The sequence below is a fragment of the Phyllobates terribilis genome, unplaced genomic scaffold (genome assembly GCF_046119375.1).
Source record: "Phyllobates terribilis strain yellow unplaced genomic scaffold, ASM4611937v1 Scaffold_5__5_contigs__length_657084704, whole genome shotgun sequence".
Taxonomy (NCBI): Eukaryota; Metazoa; Chordata; class Amphibia; order Anura; family Dendrobatidae; genus Phyllobates; species Phyllobates terribilis.
In genome coordinates this window covers 296,950,230-296,973,801 of record NW_027362765.1, presented here as the reverse complement: position 1 = coordinate 296,973,801, position 23,572 = coordinate 296,950,230, and the positions used below count along the sequence as shown (strand labels likewise).

At 46.1% G+C, this 23,572-nt stretch overlaps 1 protein-coding gene across 3 annotated transcripts in view; it reads right to left on the bottom strand.

Annotated features, from left to right (window-relative positions):
* LOC141273038 (glycine N-acyltransferase-like) overlaps window positions 1–23,572 on the bottom strand; it is a 132,751-nt gene that overhangs the window by 43,673 nt on the left and 65,506 nt on the right. For all 3 annotated transcript variants that reach the window (XM_073684363.1, XM_073684361.1, XM_073684364.1), the window contains 2 exons: window positions 23,007–23,133; window positions 12,384–12,519 (listed from right to left, as the gene is read on the bottom strand). In XM_073684363.1, the coding sequence (XP_073540464.1) occupies window positions 12,384–12,519; window positions 23,007–23,133 (263 nt within the window). The remainder of the gene's footprint in view (window positions 1–12,383; window positions 12,520–23,006; window positions 23,134–23,572) is intronic.

Here is a 23,572-nt window from a genome sequence, read left to right as displayed (position 1 = left end):
CTATTGGATATGAAAAAAAACAAAGTAGCAGTAGATCAATTATAAAATTTCTCAAAAACATTTCATTAGCAAATCAGATAAGTTCCCTCACTATTACAGGAACACAGGTTGTACTCTCATTTTACCAAAATAAGTGCAATTTCTGTTGACATTCTCTTCTCTGTGAACTTGGAACTGATTTTACACAGTATCCAAATGGCAAAGTGGACTTGTGTGCTTAGTTTTAACGACTCGCTAATTTATAGAAAATAATGGGAGAATTTTTTCCATAATTTCACCAAAAGAAAATCACAAACTTGGTGAACTAATTCATCAACTCAATGCGCAATAAATCTGCGAAATGCAAGTTAGGTTACAATTTACCTCACTTCCCACGACAAAGCTTAACTTTAAGATACTGTGCAAAAGTATTAGACAAGTATAGAAAACTTGATGGAAATTAATGCTTTAAAAAAATAGAAGTGTTAATAGTTTCTTCAAATAACAAAATTCAAAGTGAATGAGCAAAAGAGAAATTTGCATCACAGCAATACTTGATGTGACCGCACTTTGACTTCAAAACAGCATCAATTTCTTCAAGCACACTTGTACACAGTTTTTGAAGGAATTCAGCAGTGAGGTTGTTACAAACATCTTAGGAGAACTAATCACAGATCTTCTATAGATTTAAAGAAGCTGTCCACTACTTTATATGACCCCCCTAATGTATCCCCCTGAGGCCCAGAAGTAAATACCTTGCGGTGCCTTTTCTGCCTCTGAGCAGTCGCTCAGAGGCATCACGTGACCCATCACTGATGTCACGCCAAGTGAGGCGTGACATCAGTGACGCGCTCCCCGCCGTGGATGCTGGGCTGTGGGCCGGGTTACCCCGTGCGTCACACCCAGCATCCACCACACGCTTTCCCAGTAAATGAGGAGAGGGAGAGCGTGCGGTGGATGCCGGGTGTGACGTGCTGGGTAACCCCGCCCACAGCCCTGCATCCACCATGGAACGCAGAAGTGAGTACCCCCTGCTGCAGCCGGAACTTGACGTGACATCAGCGGATGTCAGAGCCGGCTGCAGCCGGGGGTAACGTGATGCCTGTGAGCGGCCAGTGATAGCGCCGCTCACAAGCAGAAAAGGCACCACAAGGTATTTAGAGAAACACTTATGGGCCCTGGGGGAATACATTGGGGGATCATATAAAGTAGTGGACAACCCCTTTAAGGCTTGTGCAAATCCTTCTGTCTCTTCATGTAATTGTAAAAGTGGAGAAGATGTGGAACACCCTCTCTGAAGAGTCCTGATTATTATCTTGTGTGAACCGTCTATTATTGTGTATTTTATCCTACTTAGGCTGCAGTTTCCTGTGTACAAGGGGTGAACAGGGTTAACTGTAAGGTAGGCCCATGGTTTGGGGAGGAGGAAGTGGGCACTAGTAGCTTAGTTGCTGTTTTATAGTTAGTTCAGGTTCAGAAAAGGAAGATACTCCCAGCAATGTCAGCCAAATTAGGTGCGTAGAAGAAAGCAGATTCACAGAGGGTAGTATGCTCCTTCAACATCAAGAAACAGTGGCAGCAGTTCTCCTGCAGCAGGAAGGTTGGGGCACCTAGTGAAAGAGACTTTTAAGCACGAGTCTTAGTGTTTGCCAGTCCTGGAGGTCTTAGTGAATAAATACGGGATCAGCCAGGCTGGGACTCGTCCATAAGTTATAGCAGCTGGAAGAGCTCCCTTATATAGTCCACAGTGTGTAGTACTGGGTGCAGTGGTCACAGTGAAACACATTGACCTGTTTGGCCCTGAACTGGTAAGATGGAGGTCCTCAGCTTAACCAGCTGTACTTCAGCAATGTTTCTCACAAGTGATATGCCACTGTCTGCAATTGAAATGTTTGTGCCTCTCTCATGTAATGACGCGCCCCCAGGGCCGTGGGGTACTCGGCAGCCGGGCCTCTGGATGCCGCTGGGGGAGATCACAGTGGCTGGCCCGGTCCGTGACCCAGGGCGGTCAGTGCAAAAGGGGATATTTTAATATGGGGTTTGGGAAAGTTCGTGACGCCACCTGTGGATTGCGGCTAAAGGGAGCCGCCGCTGCGGAGCAGTCGTCTGGAGGTGGTGTTACGGCAGCAGGGATGGCCTGGGTCTCCACAGGTAGAGCTGGCTCCAGGACAGTGGAGGTAGTGTAAGTTGCGCTGGGCGTTGTAGTGCAGGGGGAAAGATGGCGCAAACGAAATAATGGACAGAGGCGGTGCGGTGCAGTCATCCGAGTCTTTACTCACAGCTCTTTAGTTCCTCAGGGTGCAGTGTCAGCTTACAGCCTCCCACGTCGCAATGCATTCGCCAGGCAGGGGTTCAGCTCTTCCTCAGGCAGATTAAGAGTACCTGACAGAACCCCACTTTCTCGTGTTCCTAGCCAGACCGACTTCACGCTGGGTCTTTCTCCCTCCTGCCCTGCGCTGCTCACTTTCAATCCTGCTCGGGTGTTCTGAAGTCCCTCCTGTCTTGTTGGAGTTCCCAGACCTGCTTGAACCTCATGGGGATTAGAATGAGGCTTCGGCAACTGACTATATAAGCCAGAAGCCTCCGGTTTTTCCAGCCGAGACCTGGAGTACACGACTGGGTCAGTGGCCGGTCCCCTTCTTGCGGCCTATGATCCTTCTGTCTTCTGACAGATTCGGGGCGTACGGGTGCCGTCCTGCACTCGCCGTACCCCCTAGGATCCCTTCAACAGAACGGAGCCTACTCCCTGCTCCCCACCTGGGCCTCTTACACTAGGCCCTAGTTGTGGAGCAGAGCTCCTAATGAGACTCTGCTCCCAGATTGTTCTTCTGAACTGTCCTCACTGTCTGAACTGACACCCTAAGATGGCTTCCCTATTTATCCTTCCTACTACAAGTGCTCCCCCTAACTACTTCCTCCACCCACACCCACTACTGGTTCCCCCTACCTTTGGGTTCCCCCCATTCCAGCCAGGGACAGGGCTCAGCAGAAACATACATTGCGTCTTGCCCTTCCAGCCGGCCTGGAGCAGTGTAGTGTTGGATGTGGGTGTTGGGGTTCCGGGCAGCACTCCCTCCTTACCTGAGTGAAGGGGATACCACACCTCTGGGTGAGGTGCAGTACCTCTGTGGCGACTGAACCCTCAGGGGCACCACAGTAATGTAGATGAAGAATTCAAGTGTTCTTACCTAATAGCTGTTTTTACATAGTTCCAAGATCAAGTAAACAAGAGTTTATTTTATTAATAATGTCTGGCTCATTCTTCATAACAACAAAGGGTCCCAACTTGCTCCAAAATACAACAGCATGCAGTCAGAGAGTGGCAGTAATTCAAGAACACTTGCGCACACACGCAGTGACACCTTTATATGGTGTTTAGGCCTCCACACCTACACCTCGGCCAGAGAGTACTGTTACATAATCACACATAGACTCAATGATGTTGAGATCAGGGTTTTGTGGGGGCAATACACTGGGGAAAAAAAGTATTTAGTCAGCCACCAATTGTGCAAGTTCCCTCACTTAAAAAGATGAGAGTGGCCTGTAATTGATATCATAGGTAGACCTCAACTATGAGAGACAAAAATGAGAAAACAAATCCTGAAAATCACATTGTCTGATATGAAAAGACATTTTTTTTCAAATTCGCCGAACACTGTGTCTACAATTCTCAATGTTGCTGATTTCTTGGTGCTCATTCCAAATGACTTCAACAGCACATCTTGAAATCCCAGTCGGCTTTGAAATCTTTGCCTGGGAGAGTCCTTCCTGATGCAGTATAACTACCTTGTGACTTGTTGCAATGCTCAAGCTTACCATGATGTATGAAATGTGTCATGAAACTTGCTTTCACAACCTCACCTGGCTTTGTGCAAGTTTACCTAAAAAATGTATGCTATTTTGAAGGCAAAGGGGAGTTAAACCAAATGATGATGTAGATTTCTCTTTTGTTCACTAACTTTAACCTCTTCACGACCTTTCACGTACCCATACGTCATAGAAGGGAAGGGGTTCCCGACCTTTGAGGTATGGGTACATCATGGCAAGCGTGCGCACAGAAGCTTTGCTGGGAGCTTGGTTTACATGATTGCCGAGACCCGGCTCTCACAGCCAGGAGTGGTGCCCGCAGCATCCCTGGCTATTTAACCCCCTAAATGCTACGATCGATATCGATCGCAACATTTAGAAGGGTAGGAGAGAGAGGGGGCTCCCTCTCCGGTCTGATCGGCACCCCCATGATGTCATCACAAGGGCCCTATCGTCGTCATGGCAACCCAAGGTCGTCATGATGACCCCCTGGTCACCTAGCTATGGAAAGACTGTTAGACCATGCTCAGAGCATGGTCTAAGAGGCTTTGGTCAGTACAGCACAGACAAGTATAATACATTGAAATGCTAGTGCATTGCAATGCATTATACCAGCAATTAGAGTGATCAAAGTTAAAGTTCCAGAGAGTGATTAAGTAAAAAAAAATTGTAAAAATATATATATTTTTAAAAAAAATCACAAAATAATAATAAAAAATGTTATACCCATAAATATGTGTTTTTATGTAAAAAATAAATAAACAAAAAAAGTACACATATTTGGTATCTCTGCGTCCGAAAAAACCTGACCTATAAAACTGTCACACTAGTTAACCCCTTCACTGAACGTTGTAAGAAAATAAAAAGCGAGGCAAAAAAACTATGCTTTTTCATCATACCACCGAACAAAAGGTGGAATAAACGAAATCAAAAAGATGAATATAAACAAAAATGGTATAGCTGATAGCGCCAGCTTGTCCTGCAAAAAACAAGCCACTATACAGCTCCATCAGCTGAGAAATAAAAAAAGCTATAGCTCTTTGAATACAGCAATGCAAAAATATTTTTTTTCTATAAAAGTTTTTATTTTGTAAAAGCGGCAAAACATAAAAAAATTATATAAATGTGGTATCGATTTAATCATACTGACCTGAAGAATAAAGCTGAATTATCAATTTTACCACATGTGGAACAGCATAAAAAAAAATTAAAAAAAAGAATTCTTGAATTGCTGGTTTTTGTTAATTCTGCCTGCCAAAATAGGAATAGAAAGCGTTCAAAAATGTTATGTGCCCGAAAATGGTACCAATAAAACGTCAACTCGTCCCACAAAAGACAAGCCCTCACATTACTCTTGTCGGCAGAAATGCAGAAAAATTATAGCTCACAAATATGGTGATGCAAAAAAAATATTTTTGCAAAAAAAAAGCGTCTTTTAGTGTGTGATAGCAGCCAAACATAAAAAACTATATAAATCTGGTATCGGTGTTATCACACTGACCTGAAGAATAAAGTCGTCTTATCACTTATACCACATAAAGAACGGTGTAAAAAATAAATAAAACCAATTCTTCACCTACTATTGATTTGTTCATTCTGCCTCCCAAAGATTGTCGTAAGGCTCGGCTCACATTTATCCTGTGCTCTACTCTGAGCGCTTACATCGGGGTTTCTGTGTAAATCTCTGAAATACGTGATTCAGACGGAACCCCAACAGAAAATTTTCTATAATGAAGCAAATGGAGGCACTGTGGAAGCTGTCTGGCCTACGATCCGGTGGCGTTTGTCTTTTAAAGCATGCAAAAAACTGCAGTCAGACACAGTTTTGTGCACTTCTGAAAAGAAGGACAATGCTGAACAGAGGCTAGATGGAGTACAGAGTAACTCTGCTGCCTCATTATAGTGATTGAATCCATTGGACTTGTCATCTGCTTCGCGTCATTCGGAGATTTCAATGGAGACCCCATTGTAAGTGCTCAGTGTAGAGCACAGGATACATGTAATCAAAAATGTTATGTAAAATGTTCTCAATAAAAGCTTCAACTCTATCCACAAAAAAGCAAGTCCCCACTCTGATCCATCATCTGTTAATGGAAATATAGGGACCTTCCATGTTACTGGTAGTACAAGACTCTGGAAAAGAAAAATGGCTCCCCCCCAAAAAAATTCAGCAAATTCTGTACTCCCAAATCCTAATGCTCCCCTCCGTTCTGAGCCCCACAGTGTGCCTAAACCACATTTAGCATCCACATGTTGGATGTCTTAATTTACTGGGTCCATGTCTCCAGAAGTACAAGCTGGGCATAATGTCTGGGCACTAAAATGTACTGGGCACTACAATGTACACTTGGCACTACAATATACTGGACACTACAATAGCAGATTTGTCATTTTCACTCAGCAACATCCACTGCTGCTTGTTTCCGGAAAACACCCATGGAGTCAAATAATCACTACACCTGTAGATAAATTTCCAAAGGGGTTCAATTTCCAAAATGAGATCACTTAAACGGGAATTCTGCACTTCTGGCAATTATGGGCTCTGTATACGGAGTCCCCAAACTATTCTAGGAAAATCTGTGCTCCAGGAGGGAAATAGCTCTCCATCCCTCCCGAATCTCGCTATGTGTCTAAGCAGTAATATACAGCCACTTATGGGGTATTGCCACGTTCAGCAGAAATTGTGTAACAAATTTTGGTACCAATTTTATCCATTTCCCCGTGTGAAAATCTGAGGCTAGAACAAAATTTCTGGGGTAAAAATTTAATAATTTTTTCTTCACTGCCCAATGATATAAAATTCTGTGACACACCCGTGGTGTCAATATGATCACTGCAACCCTAAATGAATTCATTGCGAGGTGTAGTTTGTTAAATGGGGTCCCTTATGGGTGATCCTTCTGTTCTGGCACCTCCTGGGCTCTTCCAGGGGGTCATGGCACCTGGAAACTTTAACAGTAAAATTTCACTACAATATGGTGCGTCATCCTTCTAAGCTTTGCACTGTGCCTGAAAAGTATTTCCCGATTATAGGTAGGGTATTGGTGCACTCAGGAGAAATTGCACAGTTATCTGAGGTCCATTTTTTCTTATTAGGCCTTATAAAAATGTAACATTTGGAGCTAAAACAACATTTTAGTGTTAAAATGTAATTATTCTTTCTTCACCACCCAATGGTATAAAATTCTGTGAAGCACATGTGATGTCAACATACTCACTGCAGCCCTATATAAATTCATTGGGGGGTGTAGTTTGTAAAATAAGGACAATTATGGGGGTTTCGGCTGTTTGGCACCTCAGGGGCTCTGCCAATGTGACATGGCACCCTCAAATTATTCCAGCAAAATCTGAAATCCAATCTGGCCCTTCTTCCCTTCTGAGCTTAGCACTGTGCCTCAAAAGTAGTTTTCGACCACCTATGGGTTATTGGCATACTCAGGAGAAATTGCGTAACAAATTGTACCATGCATTTTCTCCTATTATCCCTTTTGAAAATTAAAAACTTGGGGCCAAAGCAACATTTTAGTGGAAAAAATGCTAATTTTCCATTTACTCAGCCTAATGTTATACAATTCAGTGAATCGCCTTAAGGATAAAAATGCTCACTAAACCCCTAGACAAAGTTTCTAAAATGGGGTCACTTGTTGGGGTTTCTGCTGTTTTGGCATCTCAGGGGCTCTTCCAATCTGATATGGCATCTGCAATCTAATCCAGCCAGAATTCAATTGGCGCTCCTTCCCTTCCGAGCCCTGCCGTGCACCCTAAGAGTAGTTTTCTACCACATATGGGATATCGGTGTAATCAAGAGAAATTGAACAACAAATTTGATGGTCCATTTTCTCCTGTTACCCTTCTGAAAATGAAAAATTTGAGGCAAAACTAACTGTTTTGCAGGAAAAAATTTTTTTTTCATTTTTACGGCTCAACATTATAAAATTCTGTAAAGCACCTGTGAATTCAAGGTGCTCACCACACCTCTAGATAAGTTCCTTGAGCAGTGTAGTTTCTGAAATTAGGTCACAAGGTTCCACTGTTTAGGCACATCAGGGGCTCTGCAAACGTGACAGGGGTCCACTGTCTATTCCAGGCATTTTTGCGCTCTAAAAGTCAAACAGTGCTCCTACCCTTTAAAGCCCTGCCGTGCACCCAACCAGTAGTTTTCCGGCACATATGGGGTATCAGAGTACTCAGGAAAAATTGCACAACAAATTGTATGGTCTGTTTTCTCTTATTATCCTTGTGAAAATGCAAAATTTGTGGCTAAATCAACATTTTTGAGGGAAAAAATAAAATGTTAATTTTTTCATTCCACATGGCTTTGATTCCTGTGAAGCACCTGAACGGGTTAATAAACTTCTTGAATGTGGTTTTAAGCACTTTGAAGAGTGCAGGTTTTAAAATGCTGCCACTTTTGGATATTTTTATATCACATAGGCCCCTCAAAGTCACTTTAAATGTGATGTGGTCCTTACAAAAATTGTTTTTGTAAATTTTGTTGGAAAATTAAGAATTGCTGATCAACTTTTAAAGGGAATCTGTCACTGACGCGCCCCCTGGGCCATATTCTTTAGGGGAATACCCGGAGCCGGATCAGATGGGGGTTGTAGTCTCCGAGTGGCTGTGACCCGGTCCGTGCCCAGGGTGTCAAGCTCAGAGTATGTGGCAGTCCTACAGATGTTACAAAGTTCGTTATGTCGACTACGCCACCCGTTGGATTGCGGTCACTACGGCCGCCGCTGCAGCAGGGTCCGCTGAGGCTGATGGTGTTGGTGCAGCTTTAGATAGTATAACCCCCAACGGGAGGGGTATGGCCTCAGGGGGTCAGGTGCAGAGGATGGGGGTTGTGGTGGTGCAGCGTAGATGATAATTAAAGACAGAGTCGGGTTGTGCAGTTCAGGGTGTTTACTTACTGCAGATATTCCGGTCACTCCGGCCTTGAGTGACCACCCGAGCCGTGCTGCGTCCACCAGGTCCTGGATTCAGCCAACCCCCAAGCAAGTCCGGAGCGTGTCCCTGAGCCCTCCTTCTTGTCCTTTCTTCTGGCCGTCCCCACCAGGGATCCACCTAGGTCCAGCTCCCTTGGGCCTTCTGTTGAGAGACCCTTGGCCTTGGGTTCCCTGACCCTACACGTGGTTTGCCTTCAGGGTGGATGTGGTGGGTGGCCGTGGCAGATCCTGCCCACGGCCTCCGGTCTCTGGCTGAGGTATGCTTTAGCCCCCACCAGTTTGGGATCCGGTACCCTGTTGCCAACTCTTCACCCTAGGGTTGTACTTGGGTTCTCAGAGTTCCTTCTGTCTCCCCCTCTGGGTCTTTCTTTCTCTCCTCTCTCACTCTTGCTCTGGGGCTGCTCTGCTCCTCTGCTCTCTTCCACTCCTCTGCAAAGGCTTACTGACTTCTCTCAGACTGACCTCTCACAGACTGACCCTGATCTTAGATGGTGCCCACCTTAAATACTCCCTCTATGTGTGAGCTCAGGTGACCAGCACCCAATGAGCTCCTATCTTTACCCAGGCTGCTCCCCCTATCTGCCCCTACACTACTGGGATGTACCACCCCCCTCCCACTCCAGCCAGGAACAGACTCGGTCGTACCTGCACATTTCTAAGTGGGAGTACCGTTGGTCTGCTCCTCGGAAATGGGATGTGTGTAGTGCATGCAGCTTTCTGAGCTCAGTTCCACACTCCATCCTTACCCGGGAGTGGAATATCACACCTCTGGGTTGAGGTGCAATACCCCTGTAGCAGCCGAATCCTCAGGGTGCTACATCACCACTTTGGAGTTGTCAGACCTCTACTATGGCCATACAGGGTATAGAAAAGTAAATCTATACTTACCTGTATGGCCCATAGTAGAGGTTTGATTGCAGAGAAAAGCGATTTAATCAATTCTATTTTGTACAGGCTTGGCATCCGGGGAGCGCCAAGCAATCCCCGCCTATGTGCTTATTATTTCCCCAAATCCCCGCCTGTATGCTTAGTTATCATATTCCTCTCCTCCCCTGCATGTCACAGGGCCCTGTGACGTGCACTGTGCTCCCTGACTTCCCGGGCATGCGCAAAGCGCCGCTCACGTAGAGCGCGCTTTGCTTCATCCCGGCCCCGTCTGCCTGTGCACTGCGCTGCAGGGTTCTATTGCGCAGGCGCCGGGAAGTGACCGTGACTCCCCGGCGCAATAGAAACCTGCAGCGCAGTGCACAGAGAGAAGGGCTGGAGTGAAACAAAGCGTGCTCTATGTGAGCGGTGCTTTGCGCATGCCCGGGAAATCAGGGAGCACAGTGCACATCACAGGGCCCGTCACAGGGCCACGTGACGTGCAGGGGAGGGGGGGAATATGAGAATTAAGCATATAGGTGGGGATTTGGGGGAATAATAAGCACATAGGCGGGGATTTCTTGGCGTCCCTCAGACGCCAAGCCTGTACAAAATGGAATTGATTAAAGCGCTTTTCTCTGCAATCAAACCTCTACTATGGGCCATACAGGTATGTATAGATTTACTTTTCTATCACCTGTATGGCCATAGTAGAGATCTGATAACTCCAAAGTGGTGACAGATTCCCTTTAACTCTTCTAACTTCCTAACAATAAAAAATTATGTTTCAAAAATGATGCTTATGCAAAGTAGGCATGTCGTAAATGTTAGTTATTAACTATTTTGTGTGAGATAACCATCTGATTTAAGAGCATAAAAATTAAAAGTTTGAAAATGTAGAAATTTTCAAAATTTTTGCAAAAATTCAGATATTTTCACAAATAAATGCAAAAAATATGAGCCTAAATCTACCACTCACATGAAATACAATATGTCATGAAAAAACAATCTGAGAATCACTGTGATCCGTTGAAGCATTGTCACCTCATAAAGTAACACTGGTCAGAATTGTAAAATTTGGCCTGGTCAGGAAGGTGAAAACAGGCTCAGGGGTAAAGGGGTTAAATGTTGTTAATAGATCAAAATAAACTAATAACATGTCTACTTTTGAAAGCATTCTTTCTTTGCAGCATTTTTCCACACCTGTCTAAAACTTTTTCACAGTGTATTTGTTATTTTTCAGTCATTTAATAAGATATATTATGCAACCCAGATAAAGGAGGAGGACATAGCTGCTTCTATGCATAGCTGGGGGGGAAACAACCCGAGGAGGCAGTGGCTCCTTAAGTGTTTTGGGTGTGACAGAGCTCTTAATGAGTAAGTGCCTTCAAGGTTATTCCCCTAGCCAACACCAGCCTCTTTAGCTTGATGATGGTTTACTGTCTGATTTTCTTGCATCTCACATTACATCAGCAGGGAGCTATCAATTGAGCGAAAGAGGCTGGTGCTGTGCAACAAAACTACCTGGAGAGGCAGTGGCTCCTAAAGTGCTCTGTCACTCCTAGAGCACTTATTGCCTTATTTGCACATGAATGAAAAAGCTATTTAGTAAGGAATGCAGCAACAGTTAGAGGATATAAATGTGTCAGCAGAATAACATTTTAAAGACCTTTTGCCCATATAAGTGGTTTTGGGGCATTGATTCCCTTAAAAGAGCTTACAGCATGCTGTTAAAGTATTGAACTTACAACACAGTATACAGTGACGGGTGATTGGGCTGCAGCTTTACTGTACTTGTAACTGTATTAATAAATTAAGAAGAAAAACGAGCCTTGTGCACAAAATTCTGACCAGTAAGAGTAAAAAAACAGTTACTGGACATGAGTTTCTAAAAGCACTATGAAGTTTTCATTTTGCACTGTAGGCACACATATAACTGGACAGTGGGCAGCATGGTGGCTCAGTGGTTAGCACTGCAGCCTTGCAGCGCTGGGGTCCTGGGTTCAAATCCAACCCAAGACAACGTCTGCAAGGAGTTTGTATGTTCTCCCCGTGTTTGCGTGGGTTTCTTCCCACACTCCAAAGACCTACTGATAGGGAATTTAGATTGTGAGCCCCAATGGGGACAGTGATGATAATGTATGTAAAGCACTGCAGAATATGTTAGCGCTATATAAAAATAAAGATTATTATTACATAGATGTGGTGAGAATTTTACTCATGCAATTTTGGAATCTCACCTAGTTATAAGTTCTATTTTCATTTTCTATTACAATCTCTCAGTTAGTCATTCCATGATAAGAGGAATTTGGCTGATGTTTTGGGGAGAGGGGGTGTCAGTTACAACAGGAGTAGATTTAGCTCAAAAGTACGTTTCCACACCACAAGTATTGCCAGGTAATGTTGTACATGGGTCACTTTGTGATTGCATAGCACATTAAACCTTTTCTACACCACCAGAAAGTGGCGGTTTGCCAGTTACCCTCAGCATAGGCACCGGTATTTTTTTCATTCACATCCTCTTAGACTGTAATGTTCTACATATGTGAAACAGTTTGATTGCAGATAGGTGGGTTGAAGAGTTGAAAACGCTTATCCTTAATACCATTTTCATCATCATAAAAGCCATGATACCTTTCTTGGTGATGGCAGTCATACATACAGATGACTTAGAAACAATACAAAGCACAACCATGGTTTTAATCCTCATCATAATGGGCACCAGGTCCACCATCAGCACCACACCACTACCATGATACATGCATTATCACTGTCTACATTACGTACCTTATTTTTCTCATCTTCTCCAGGTCTTCACTCTCTATTCCATCTCTCATATATAACAGATTACTTGTGGTATGCATGTGGCTGCCATGTTTGGAGCTGACCTCTTGAAGCACATCAGTCAATGATGGTTGACACCCTGCAAAATGTAATTATTAAGATATAAAAGGACAAAAATTATATATTAATGAAATGATTTTTAATCAAGAATACTAAGCATTACACTACGAAAGGTAAACTATACGTATAAGGGACAGTGGCAAACATACCACTAACGCTGCAGCCCTATTTATAGGGTGCCATTGCAATTTTAATGGGGTTGTCTATGAGTCAATTAAATTGGACATATTTTTTCTGGTAACAGTTTCAATTAGGTTTTTATCTGGTATTAAATCTTGTTCAACTGAAGTAAATGGGGCTGAGCTGCAATATGAGATACAATTTATAGAGAAAGGTGCTGTTTCTTGTTGAAGGGGTTGTTCACTACTGGATAACCCCAGCTTAAATAATTCAAGCCCAATTACAATAAAACCAATCTATACTCACCTCTGCAGCGGTGTCGTTCCAGCGATATCAGCGCTGCTGTTCCAGAAGAGTGAGGTGACTTGTTGGTGTCACGTGCAGGCTGCACTCAATTAGCGGCTGCTCTTTGACTGCAGCTCATCAAAATTCCCTCAGGGCAGACAACCGCTCTGACAAAATAGTAAAAGGTGCAGCTGACGAGTGCCCCTCATAGGCTGCAGCCTGCATGTGATACAAGACACGTCATTCTCCAGGAACAGTGGAGCTGATATCTCTGGTAAGGCACCACTGCAGGAGGTGAGTAGATTGTTTTTATTTTAATTGGGGTCTTGAAGTCATTGAGCTTCAACCCCTTACTGGCCTGGGGCGTATTAGTACGCCCTGGGCACATGTCAGCTAATTCTTTCAGCTGACATGTGCCCATAACAGCCGTGGGTTGATCGCGCATAACTGTTAACCAGTTAAATGCCACTGTCAATCTCTGACAGCGGCATTTAACATCGCCGCACCAAAAGCTTGGCATTAGCCCCGCCCATCGGTGACCCCGTCACGTGATCGCAGGTCACCGATGTGTGGGCATGACAACCCGGGGTCTGCAGCAGACCCCTGTGGTGGTCATGTCTCGCTTGCTATGAGCGCCACCTAGTGGTCGGCGTTCATAGCACATTTCTGCTACACAGAAGCGATCTGCTCATCATTGCCTCTATGTAGCAGAGCCGATCAGATAACTGCAGCTTCTAGTCTCCTATGGAAAATATTGAAGCATGCAGTAAGTGTAAAAAAAAGTTTTTAAAAATATGAAAAAAATAAAAAAAATATAAAAGTTGAAATCATCCCCCTTTCGCCTCATTCAAAATAAGATAATAATAAAAAAAAAACACATACACATATTTGGTATCGCCACGTTCAGAATCACCCAATCTATCAATATAAAAAAAAAATAATCCGATCGGTAAACGGCGTAACGAGAAAAAAATTCTAAACGCCAGAATTACGTTTTTTTGGTCGTCGAAACATTGAAATAAAATGCAATAACGGGCGATCAAAACATCTTATCTGAACCAAAATAGTATCAATAAAAACGTCAGCTCAACACACAAAAAATAAGCCCTCACTTGGCCCCAGAACCGAAAAATGGAGACGCTACGGGTCTCGGAAAATGGCGCCTTTTTTTTTTTTAGCAAATTTTGGATTGTTTTTTCACCACTTAAATAAAAAAGAACCTATACATGTTTGGTGTCTACGAACTCGTAATGACCTGGAGAATAATAATGGCAGGTCAGTTTAAGCATTCAGTGAACGTGGTAAAAAAAACAAAAAAAACAACAACAACCGTGGAATTGCATTTTTTTCGCAATTTCACCGCACTTGTAATTTTTTTCCCGTTTTCCAGTACACGATATGGTAAAACCAGTGATATCGTTCAAAAGTACAACTCGTCCCGCTAAAAATAAGCCCTCACACGGCCATATTGAGCGAAAAATAAAAAGGCTATGGCTCTGGGAAGAAGGGAAGTAAAAAATGAAAACGGAAAATGCTCTGGCCATTAAGGGGTTAAGGGAAAAAAAAGTTAAGCCTTTTTTCTTATCTACGATTATCCTCTTCTGAGTAAAGTAGTAATGCTTCATGACATAAATTTGATGAAACGTAATAGACCATGCTAGTCATTCCCATGCTTTTTTTTTTAACTTGAAACTAGAGTCGATCACAAAATTGGCACAATGGTGGGAAAAGAGACAAAATAGCCATGTATACGTGCTTCATGTACAGTCTGTTATAGAGCACGTGGTTCTACAACAAGCACCCTCAGCTGTCTGTATTAAAGGGGTTGTCCAGTCTCAGAAAAAAATGTCTGCACTCATTCTATGTGACTGTAGACTGCCGAATTGTGACATGCGGGCACCATTTCCCAAGCAGGTGGACAGCTACATGACCATACATACTGTATATGATTTACATATGACGCGCCCCCTGGGCCATATTCTTTAAGGGAATACCCGGAGCCGGATCAGATGGGGGTTGTAGTCTCCGAGTGGCTGTGACCCGGTCCGTGCCCAGGGTGTCAAGCTCAGTGTGTGGCAGTCCTTACTGATGTTACTAAAGTTCTTTTATGTCGACTACGCCACCCGTTGAATTGCGGTCACTACGGCCGCCGCTGCAGCAGGGTCCGCTGAGGCTGATGGTGTTGGTGCAGCTTAGGTAGTATAACCCCCAACGGGAGGGGTATAGCCTCAGGGGGGTCAGGTGCAGAGGATGGTGGTTGTGGAGGTGCAGGGATGATGGTAATGAGAGTCAGAGTCGGGTTGTGCAGTTCAGGGTTCTTTACTTACTGCAGATGTTCCGGTCACTCCGGCCTTGAGTGACCACCCGAGCCGTGCTGCGTCCACCAGGTCCTGGACTCGGCCAACCCCCAAGTAGTTCTGGAGCGTGGTTCTGAGCTCCCTTTCTGTCCTGTCCTCGTCTCTGGCCTTCCCCACCAGGGATCCACCTATGTCCGGCTCCCTCGGGCCTCTTGTTGGCGAACCCTTTTGCCTCTGGGTTCCCTGACCCTATGCGTGGTCTGCCTTCCGGGTGGATATGGTGGGTGGCCGTGGCAGATGCTGCCCACGGCCTCCGGTCTCTGGCTGAGGTATGCTGTAGCCCCCACCAGTTTGGGATCCGGTACCCTGTTGCCAACTCTTCACCCTGTGGTTGTATTTGGGGTCTCAGAGTTCCTTCTTTCTCCCCCTCTGGGTCTTTCTTGCTCTCCTCTCTCACTTCTGGAGCGTGGTTCTGCTCTGCTCTTCTGCTCTCTCTCACAGACTGACAGACTGACTGACTGTGGCTGACTGACTGACCCTGATCTTAGATGGTGCCCACCTTATATACTCCCTCTATGTGTGAGCTCAGGTGACCAGCACCCAATGAGCTCCTACCTTTACCCAGGCTGCTCCCCCTATCTGCCCCTACACTACTGGGATATTCCACCCCCCTCCCACTCCAGCCAAGGACAGACTCGGTCGTACCTGCACATTTCTAAGTGGGAGTACCGTTGGTCTGCCCTCCGGAAATGGGATGTATGTAGTGCATGCAGCTGACTGAGCTCAGTTCAACACTCCATCCTTACCCGGGAGTGGAATATCACACCTCTGGGTTGAGGTGCAATACCCCTGTAGCAGCCGAATCCTCAGGGTGCTACATTCCCCCCTGGTAAATCACAGCACGTCCTCGGGCTGTAAGATATAAACAACATCCAAAACATACAATTTTTGCATAAACAACATAATAAAACATCATATAAAACTTTTCATAAAAACTTTCTTGTTTCTGGTACCTCCGGTCATGGTGCAACTTGTGACCGGGTAAAGTGCGACAGTCTCTTGAAGAAACACGGTTTCCTATAAAACCGGTAGGGGGCGCTTTAGGAAGCGCAACTATATACAAGGGGATATGGCCGCTCTCAGTCCTCGGCCAGGTATTAGGGAGGATTGACCGTTCTCAGTCCTCGGTCAGTGGGAATAGGGACACACGGGGTTAACAGTTCAATTCTCTGGTCCCAACGGGTACTATATTAGCAGCAACAGTTCACTGTGCCCCGACGGGCAACTATATACAGCTTCTACTCTGCCGTCCTCAACGACGACGTCCTCCTGCTCTTTCTTTGTGATTAACTTTAGCTTCAGACTCGTCCGGGTCCTCTTGCTCCTCCTCACACCGCAGCTCCTCCTCCGTCAGGCGATGCACATGGAGGGCGTAGGGTCCTTTGGCACACTTGTGCCGGGTGAAGGTGACCTCGTCCCCTATATAAAGGTCACGACCTCTGTGTCCCTCCGGTAGGTGGGACTCAACGTCTCTTCTTGTCACGAAGACGTCGCCTGGGGTGCGGTGATCTCGGATGAAGCCCCACCCGTGCTGCATATTAAACTTGATCACAGTCCCGGTGGAAGGGGGACCATGAGCTGCACGGGGACTCCTCCTGGCCCGGCTCTTCTGCTCCGCGCTCTTTATTTGGGCTTGTTGTTCCCGGACCCGCCTCTCTCTCCGCTCCCTCTCGAAGACCTCGAGCTGTTGCCGGCAGCACTCTGCACGCTCCGCTGCAGCTGCCCGGGTCTCCTGAGTGAACCCCATGAGATCTTCTCCGGTGGGGTCCCACTCAAACTGTGCCTCCTCCAGCGGGGGCGAGGTCCTTTTTACGGGCTTCGGAGCCGGGATCAGGGGCTCACACATGGGCCTTGCCCTCTTTTGGAGCTCTTGTTCGTAGTACTCCCTGGGCCAGACAAAGGGCTGCCCGTCCGGCCATGTGTGTTGGGCGAACAGATCTTCTCCCAGATGCGGCACTCTTGGTTTTATGGGCGCGGTGGTGGTGGCGGCGCCCGGGTTGCCCAGGCCTTGCGGCCAGGCCTGGGGCACCTGGAAAGTGAAGGGCACCGTAAGGACGGCGGCGCCCTGGGCTACTTGGCCCTGCGACCAGGCCGGTGGCTCCGCGGAGGTAGGGGGCGCTGTTGGTATTGCGGCGCCCGGGGGTACTAGGCCTTGCGACCAGGCTGGTGGTACTTCCTGCTTGGTCACGCTCGGGGTCGAGGCGTGTGACGTCACAGGGGTCGCGGCTGCGGCTTCCGGTTGAGGCCTAGTCTGTGGCGGTGACGTTGCGGTTACGGGCACGGCAGGGGGTACTTCGGGCTCTGCGACGGGGAGCTGGGGCAGGTACGCGGTTTCCCGGTTTGGGGTAGAGACGTCCCCTTTACCTGCCTCCTTTCGTTCGGCTCCCTTCTCGGCGCCGTCTCCGGCCTTCAGTCCTCCTGCTCCATCCTCAGAGGCGGTCTGTCTCCTCGTCTCGGGTGGCGTGCTCCGCTGACGAGTCTCGGTCTGCTGGGCCATCTCTCGGCTCCACTCCGCCAACGTCTCTCGCTGCACCCGGGCCATCCTCCGTGCGAGGCCCTCCAGCGCAGTCTGTGCACACTCCCGATCTCGGGGGAGCTGTGCCAGGACCTCCACTAAGCCTAGTGGGGTCGTTGCTTCTAGCAGGCTCCTGACCAACGGGTCGGTGCTGCTCTGCTCTCCTTCCGTTGTCTCCAGCAAGCCTTCTGGAGTGGCGACCGGCAACAGGCTCCTGACCACTGGGTCGGTGCTGCCTGGAGTGGCGGCCCGCATCAGGCTCCTGACCACTGGGTCGGTGCTGCCTGGCTCTCCCTCCATCTCCGGGTAGGCTCTTTCTGGACTCTGCTCCAGGCTTCTTGTCTCCGGGTGCGCTCTCTCCAGACTGCTCCAGGCGACACCCATCTTTGCTCTCTTCTTCTCAGTCCTCCCACCTCGAGGGCGGTCCCGGGGCCACTTGGTGATTGTCAGCTCCAGGGGCAGTTCTTTCACGCTGACAGACACCTCTAGCATCACAGTCTCTGTTGGTGGGGGCGGTTTCCACTTTTGGCGCCATTTTCGGTCCTGGCCCACGATGGGAGGCGGCCTCTTGCCACCCTCTGGCACGCCCATAATGGCGTCCGCTCCCCCAAGGCGGGAAATCTTTGGAAATGGCGGGAATCGTCTCCCAGTGGCGGGAAACTCTGCAGATGGCGGGAAAAAGCTGTTAATGGCGGACAACCGGCGGGAATCGATCTGTGATGGAGTCCGATGGCGGGGACCCTCCGGAACCGGCAGGAGACTTCTTTTTGAGGTAAACTTGTTCTTTTCTTCAGGCACGCAGTACCCGGTTGTTGCGGGCACGAGATCCTGCCGACTACGCCAAAGTTGACGCGCCCCCTGGGCCATATTCTTTAAGGGAATACCCGGAGCCGGATCAGATGGGGGTTGTAGTCTCCGAGTGGCTGTGACCCGGTCCGTGCCCAGGGTGTCAAGCTCAGTGTGTGGCAGTCCTTACTGATGTTACTAAAGTTCTTTTATGTCGACTACGCCACCCGTTGAATTGCGGTCACTACGGCCGCCGCTGCAGCAGGGTCCGCTGAGGCTGATGGTGTTGGTGCAGCTTAGGTAGTATAACCCCCAACGGGAGGGGTATAGCCTCAGGGGGGTCAGGTGCAGAGGATGGTGGTTGTGGAGGTGCAGGGATGATGGTAATGAGAGTCAGAGTCGGGTTGTGCAGTTCAGGGTTCTTTACTTACTGCAGATGTTCCGGTCACTCCGGCCTTGAGTGACCACCCGAGCCGTGCTGCGTCCACCAGGTCCTGGACTCGGCCAACCCCCAAGTAGTTCTGGAGCGTGGTTCTGAGCTCCCTTTCTGTCCTGTCCTCGTCTCTGGCCTTCCCCACCAGGGATCCACCTATGTCCGGCTCCCTCGGGCCTCTTGTTGGCGAACCCTTTTGCCTCTGGGTTCCCTGACCCTATGCGTGGTCTGCCTTCCGGGTGGATATGGTGGGTGGCCGTGGCAGATGCTGCCCACGGCCTCCGGTCTCTGGCTGAGGTATGCTGTAGCCTCCACCAGTTTGGGATCCGGTACCCTGTTGCCAACTCTTCACCCTGTGGTTGTATTTGGGGTCTCAGAGTTCCTTCTTTCTCCCCCTCTGGGTCTTTCTTGCTCTCCTCTCTCACTTCTGGAGCGTGGTTCTGCTCTGCTCTTCTGCTCTCTCTCACAGACTGACAGACTGACTGACTGTGGCTGACTGACTGACCCTGATCTTAGATGGTGCCCACCTTATATACTCCCTCTATGTGTGAGCTCAGGTGACCAGCACCCAATGAGCTCCTACCTTTACCCAGGCTGCTCCCCCTATCTGCCCCTACACTACTGGGATATTCCACCCCCCTCCCACTCCAGCCAAGGACAGACTCGGTCGTACCTGCACATTTCTAAGTGGGAGTACCGTTGGTCTGCCCTCCGGAAATGGGATGTATGTAGTGCATGCAGCTGACTGAGCTCAGTTCCACACTCCATCCTTACCCGGGAGTGGAATATCACACCTCTGGGTTGAGGTGCAATACCCCTGTAGCAGCCGAATCCTCAGGGTGCTACACATACATGCAGACTAGTCTCACCCGGCTCTTCTCAATAGAAAAAAATAGTGAGAATCTGGGTGAAACTAGTTGGCATCTGACCGCAACGATGTAAATTACATACACTCAACTAACTACCGATATGGGGAATATAGGAAGATCGTGACAGTAACAGTGTACGCATTGCATAGAGTGACTGCAGACTTTTCTTCTGAGACCAGACACGCACTAGAAGACATTCTTTAAAACTGCGATAAGACAAGAAAATAAAGCAAAATCAATGGTGTTAAAGGGGTAGGCTACATTATTATTATTTTAGCAAATTTCTTAATGTCATGATTGTGTGGCAGATACTAATACAGGTGCATCTCACTAAATTAGAATATCATCAAAAAGTTAATTTATTTCAGATCTTCAATACAAAAAGTGAAACTCATATTATATAGAGTCATTACAAACAGAGTGATCTATTTCAAGTGTTTATTTCTGTTAATGTTGATGATTATGGCTTACAGTCAATGAAAACACAAAAGTCATTATCTCAGTAAAGTAAAATAATTAACAAAAAACACCTGCAAGTGCTTCCTAAGCATTTAAAAAGGTCCCTTAGTCTGTTTCAGTAGGCTCCACAATCATGGGGCAGACTGCTGACTTAACAGATGTCCAGAAGGCAATCATTGACACACTCCACAAGGTCCCAGAGTTCCAATCTTCATTTGGAAATCAAGGTCCCAGAGTCTGGAGGAAGAGTGAAGAGGCACACAATCCAAGCTGCTTGAGGTCTAGTGTGAAGTTTCCACAATCAGTGATGGTTTGGGGAGCCATGTCATCTGCTGGTGTAGGTTCACTGTGTTTTATCAAGACCAAAGTCAGCGCAGCCGTCTACCAGGAAATTTTAGAGCACTTCCTGCTTCCCTCTGCCGACAAGCTTTCTGGAGATGGAAATTTCATTCTCCAGCAGGACTTGGCACCTGTCCACACTGCCAAAAGTACCAATACCTGGTTTAAAAACAACAGTATCACTGTGCTTGATTGGCCAGCAAACTCGCCTGACCTTAACCCCATAGAGAATCTATGGGGTATTGTCAAGAGGAAGATAAGAGACACCAGACCCAACAATGCAGACGAGCTGAAGGCTGCTATCAAAGCAACCTGGGCTTCCATAACACCTCAGCAGTGCCACAGGCTGATCGCCTCCATGCCACACCGCATTGATGCAGTAATTGATGCAAAAGGAGCCCCGACCAAGTATTGAGTGCATTTACTGAACATACAGTACACTTGGCCACTGATGGAGGAGCATGTTACCAGACCTGCCCATAAGCCTCCTCCAACTAGAAAACAGCTTAACAGATTTCCCAGATAAATTGATTAGCAATTGGAGGAAGCTGATGGGACGGTCTTTTTCACCAGCGCATATTGTGTGGACAGCAGAGCTGTGCAGTCTGTGAGGAAGGTTGTCCCAAAAGTGCAAGAGAGGGACCTGTAATACTTATATTGATAAGTGCCACAAAATCTTGTCCCCCACACATTTAGGATAAAGGGGCCAGCCCTTTCATGATAAAACACATGTAATGGCGTATTATGTCTTGCGTTTCTTCTGGATATTGGCATGGTGATTAATTTTCCTTTTTGAGTACTCAAATTTTGTTCATGTGGTGTTGTACCTATTTTTATATAAGTGATCTATATCCCAACTCTTAGACACATCTAGTCTGGTAGGTGTTCTAGATGATAATATTCCACCCACCTGAGTCACTACACTGCTAACAAGAAGGTCAATGAAAATAAGTATTATATGCACACCGTAGAGTTCTAGAATATAATACAAAAAGGACGATGACCATGGGCTCTGTTCACATGTCCAGTTGTCCTCCTTAGTAACAGATCCAATATTATAAAAATGGATCCATTACAGATGGAGCAAAATGGAAACAAAAATATGTATCCATTTAAAAATGGACACTTTGTTTTACGTTTTGCACCCATTTTTGTTCCGTTTGAACTAAAGGCGTCTCTCTGAACTCCTCCTCTAGTGTTTTGGCCATGTGCAGCAGTAAAAAACAGATCTGTTAATGGATGACATAGGCGATGACCATCCATTTTTCCCTTAGACTTCAATGTCAAAAATCCAGATCAGTTTACTATACATTTTTTGGCTGGGCTAAAAATTTGTGCAGGCTGGGGCCCCTATTAATTAATACTGGCATTCTGTATTCCAGACTTAATGTAAGGCGTTCTGCAATAAGATGCCCCAAAATCATTAGGAGGCACATCTAATAAGTGGCGTGCACTTTACTATAAATGTTACTACAGTTAGAGACTAGAGTAACATTTCTGGGGTAAGAAACGCCACCAGTTTTGAAGAATTTGACACATGTAGCCATGCTCGGTCTCGACTCCTCCCTGGCACCATCTATTTTAGCAGAGCTGCCGAAAAACTGTCATGAAAACTTTGGAAAACTTTTCCCACTTTTCAAAGTGCTTTACTCGAGTTATCTGGTGTAAACGCTTTGATGAATCGAAGCATGCGTTTTTGTTTTTTTTTCTGGCTAAAAAAGAGATAGCAGAAGGAAAGGAGGCCATCAGAAGACATTTCATGACTCTTCTGTTCCTATATAAATAGGTCATGTGGTGGAATGTTTAATATAATTTAGTTTCTATGCTCTCAAAACATATACAAAAACAGAAATAACTACTGGTCATGTAAACATAGCCTTAGTCTGCTTCTATTTTGTCCTTATGGCTTTTCTCAAGACCTGATGATTCAGTTGTGAATATAATAAGATTTTTTATCATGACATCCAGTGTCAAATTGAAATGTACGTTTGCTTTGATGGTCATTAAGGAGTCACTGGACTGTACCTAGAACATTACTATGATCTCCTTTCTCTAATCTGAAGTTCTACCCTGATTATCTCAAACTAGCAAGGGATTTCCTATTTAAAACCCTATTATATTTGAGAATTGTTGCCCACTTTTCTTCTAGTTTTAATAAAATGTTGTGCCCTCCAGCTGCAGACCCCGTTGTAGTCGCATGGTCAGTCATTACAGTAGGTTTACCACTGACTAGTTGCAATAATAGTTATTATTAGCCCTAAATTGTCTGGGACACATAGTGATATCACCCATGACAAACTGATATTCCCCTTACAAATTGTACATTAGCAGGACTATCATTACCTTGAATCTGTAACTTCTGCTTCCAGTTCACAGTTTGGGGATCTTCGAGGAATTGTCGCAACCCTTGTGGGTCTTTACTGAAGAGAAAATATGTGTTGGTGTAAGGATCTGAGGGGTCTGTCATTTCCTATGGAAGAAAAACAGTTTTATGTACTTTCAGACTAAACTGATTATAGTCAGGGACATCCTATTTGTTATCTGGTGGATGGAGATAAATACAAAGGGGTAGATTGTTAATTTCTGTGCTGCGTCTGTCCACAATACATGGGTATAATGAACTGATCACTAGAAAGACAGATACTTAGTTTATTGTCTACCAGAAAAGAGCATAAGAAAGGGTTCTTCATAACTCATAATTTATTAATATGCTTCATGTTTAAAAGTTGCTCCAATCTCCAGCCTTAAAGGGGTTGTCCAATATTAAACAATCTCAGCATATTTATTTCAGAACCCCAATTAAAATAAAAAGATTCTATACTCACCCTCAGCAGCAATGCCGTGCCAACAAGTCATGTCACTCTCTGGGATCAGTAGAGCCGACATCACTGCAATGGCACCACTGCAGG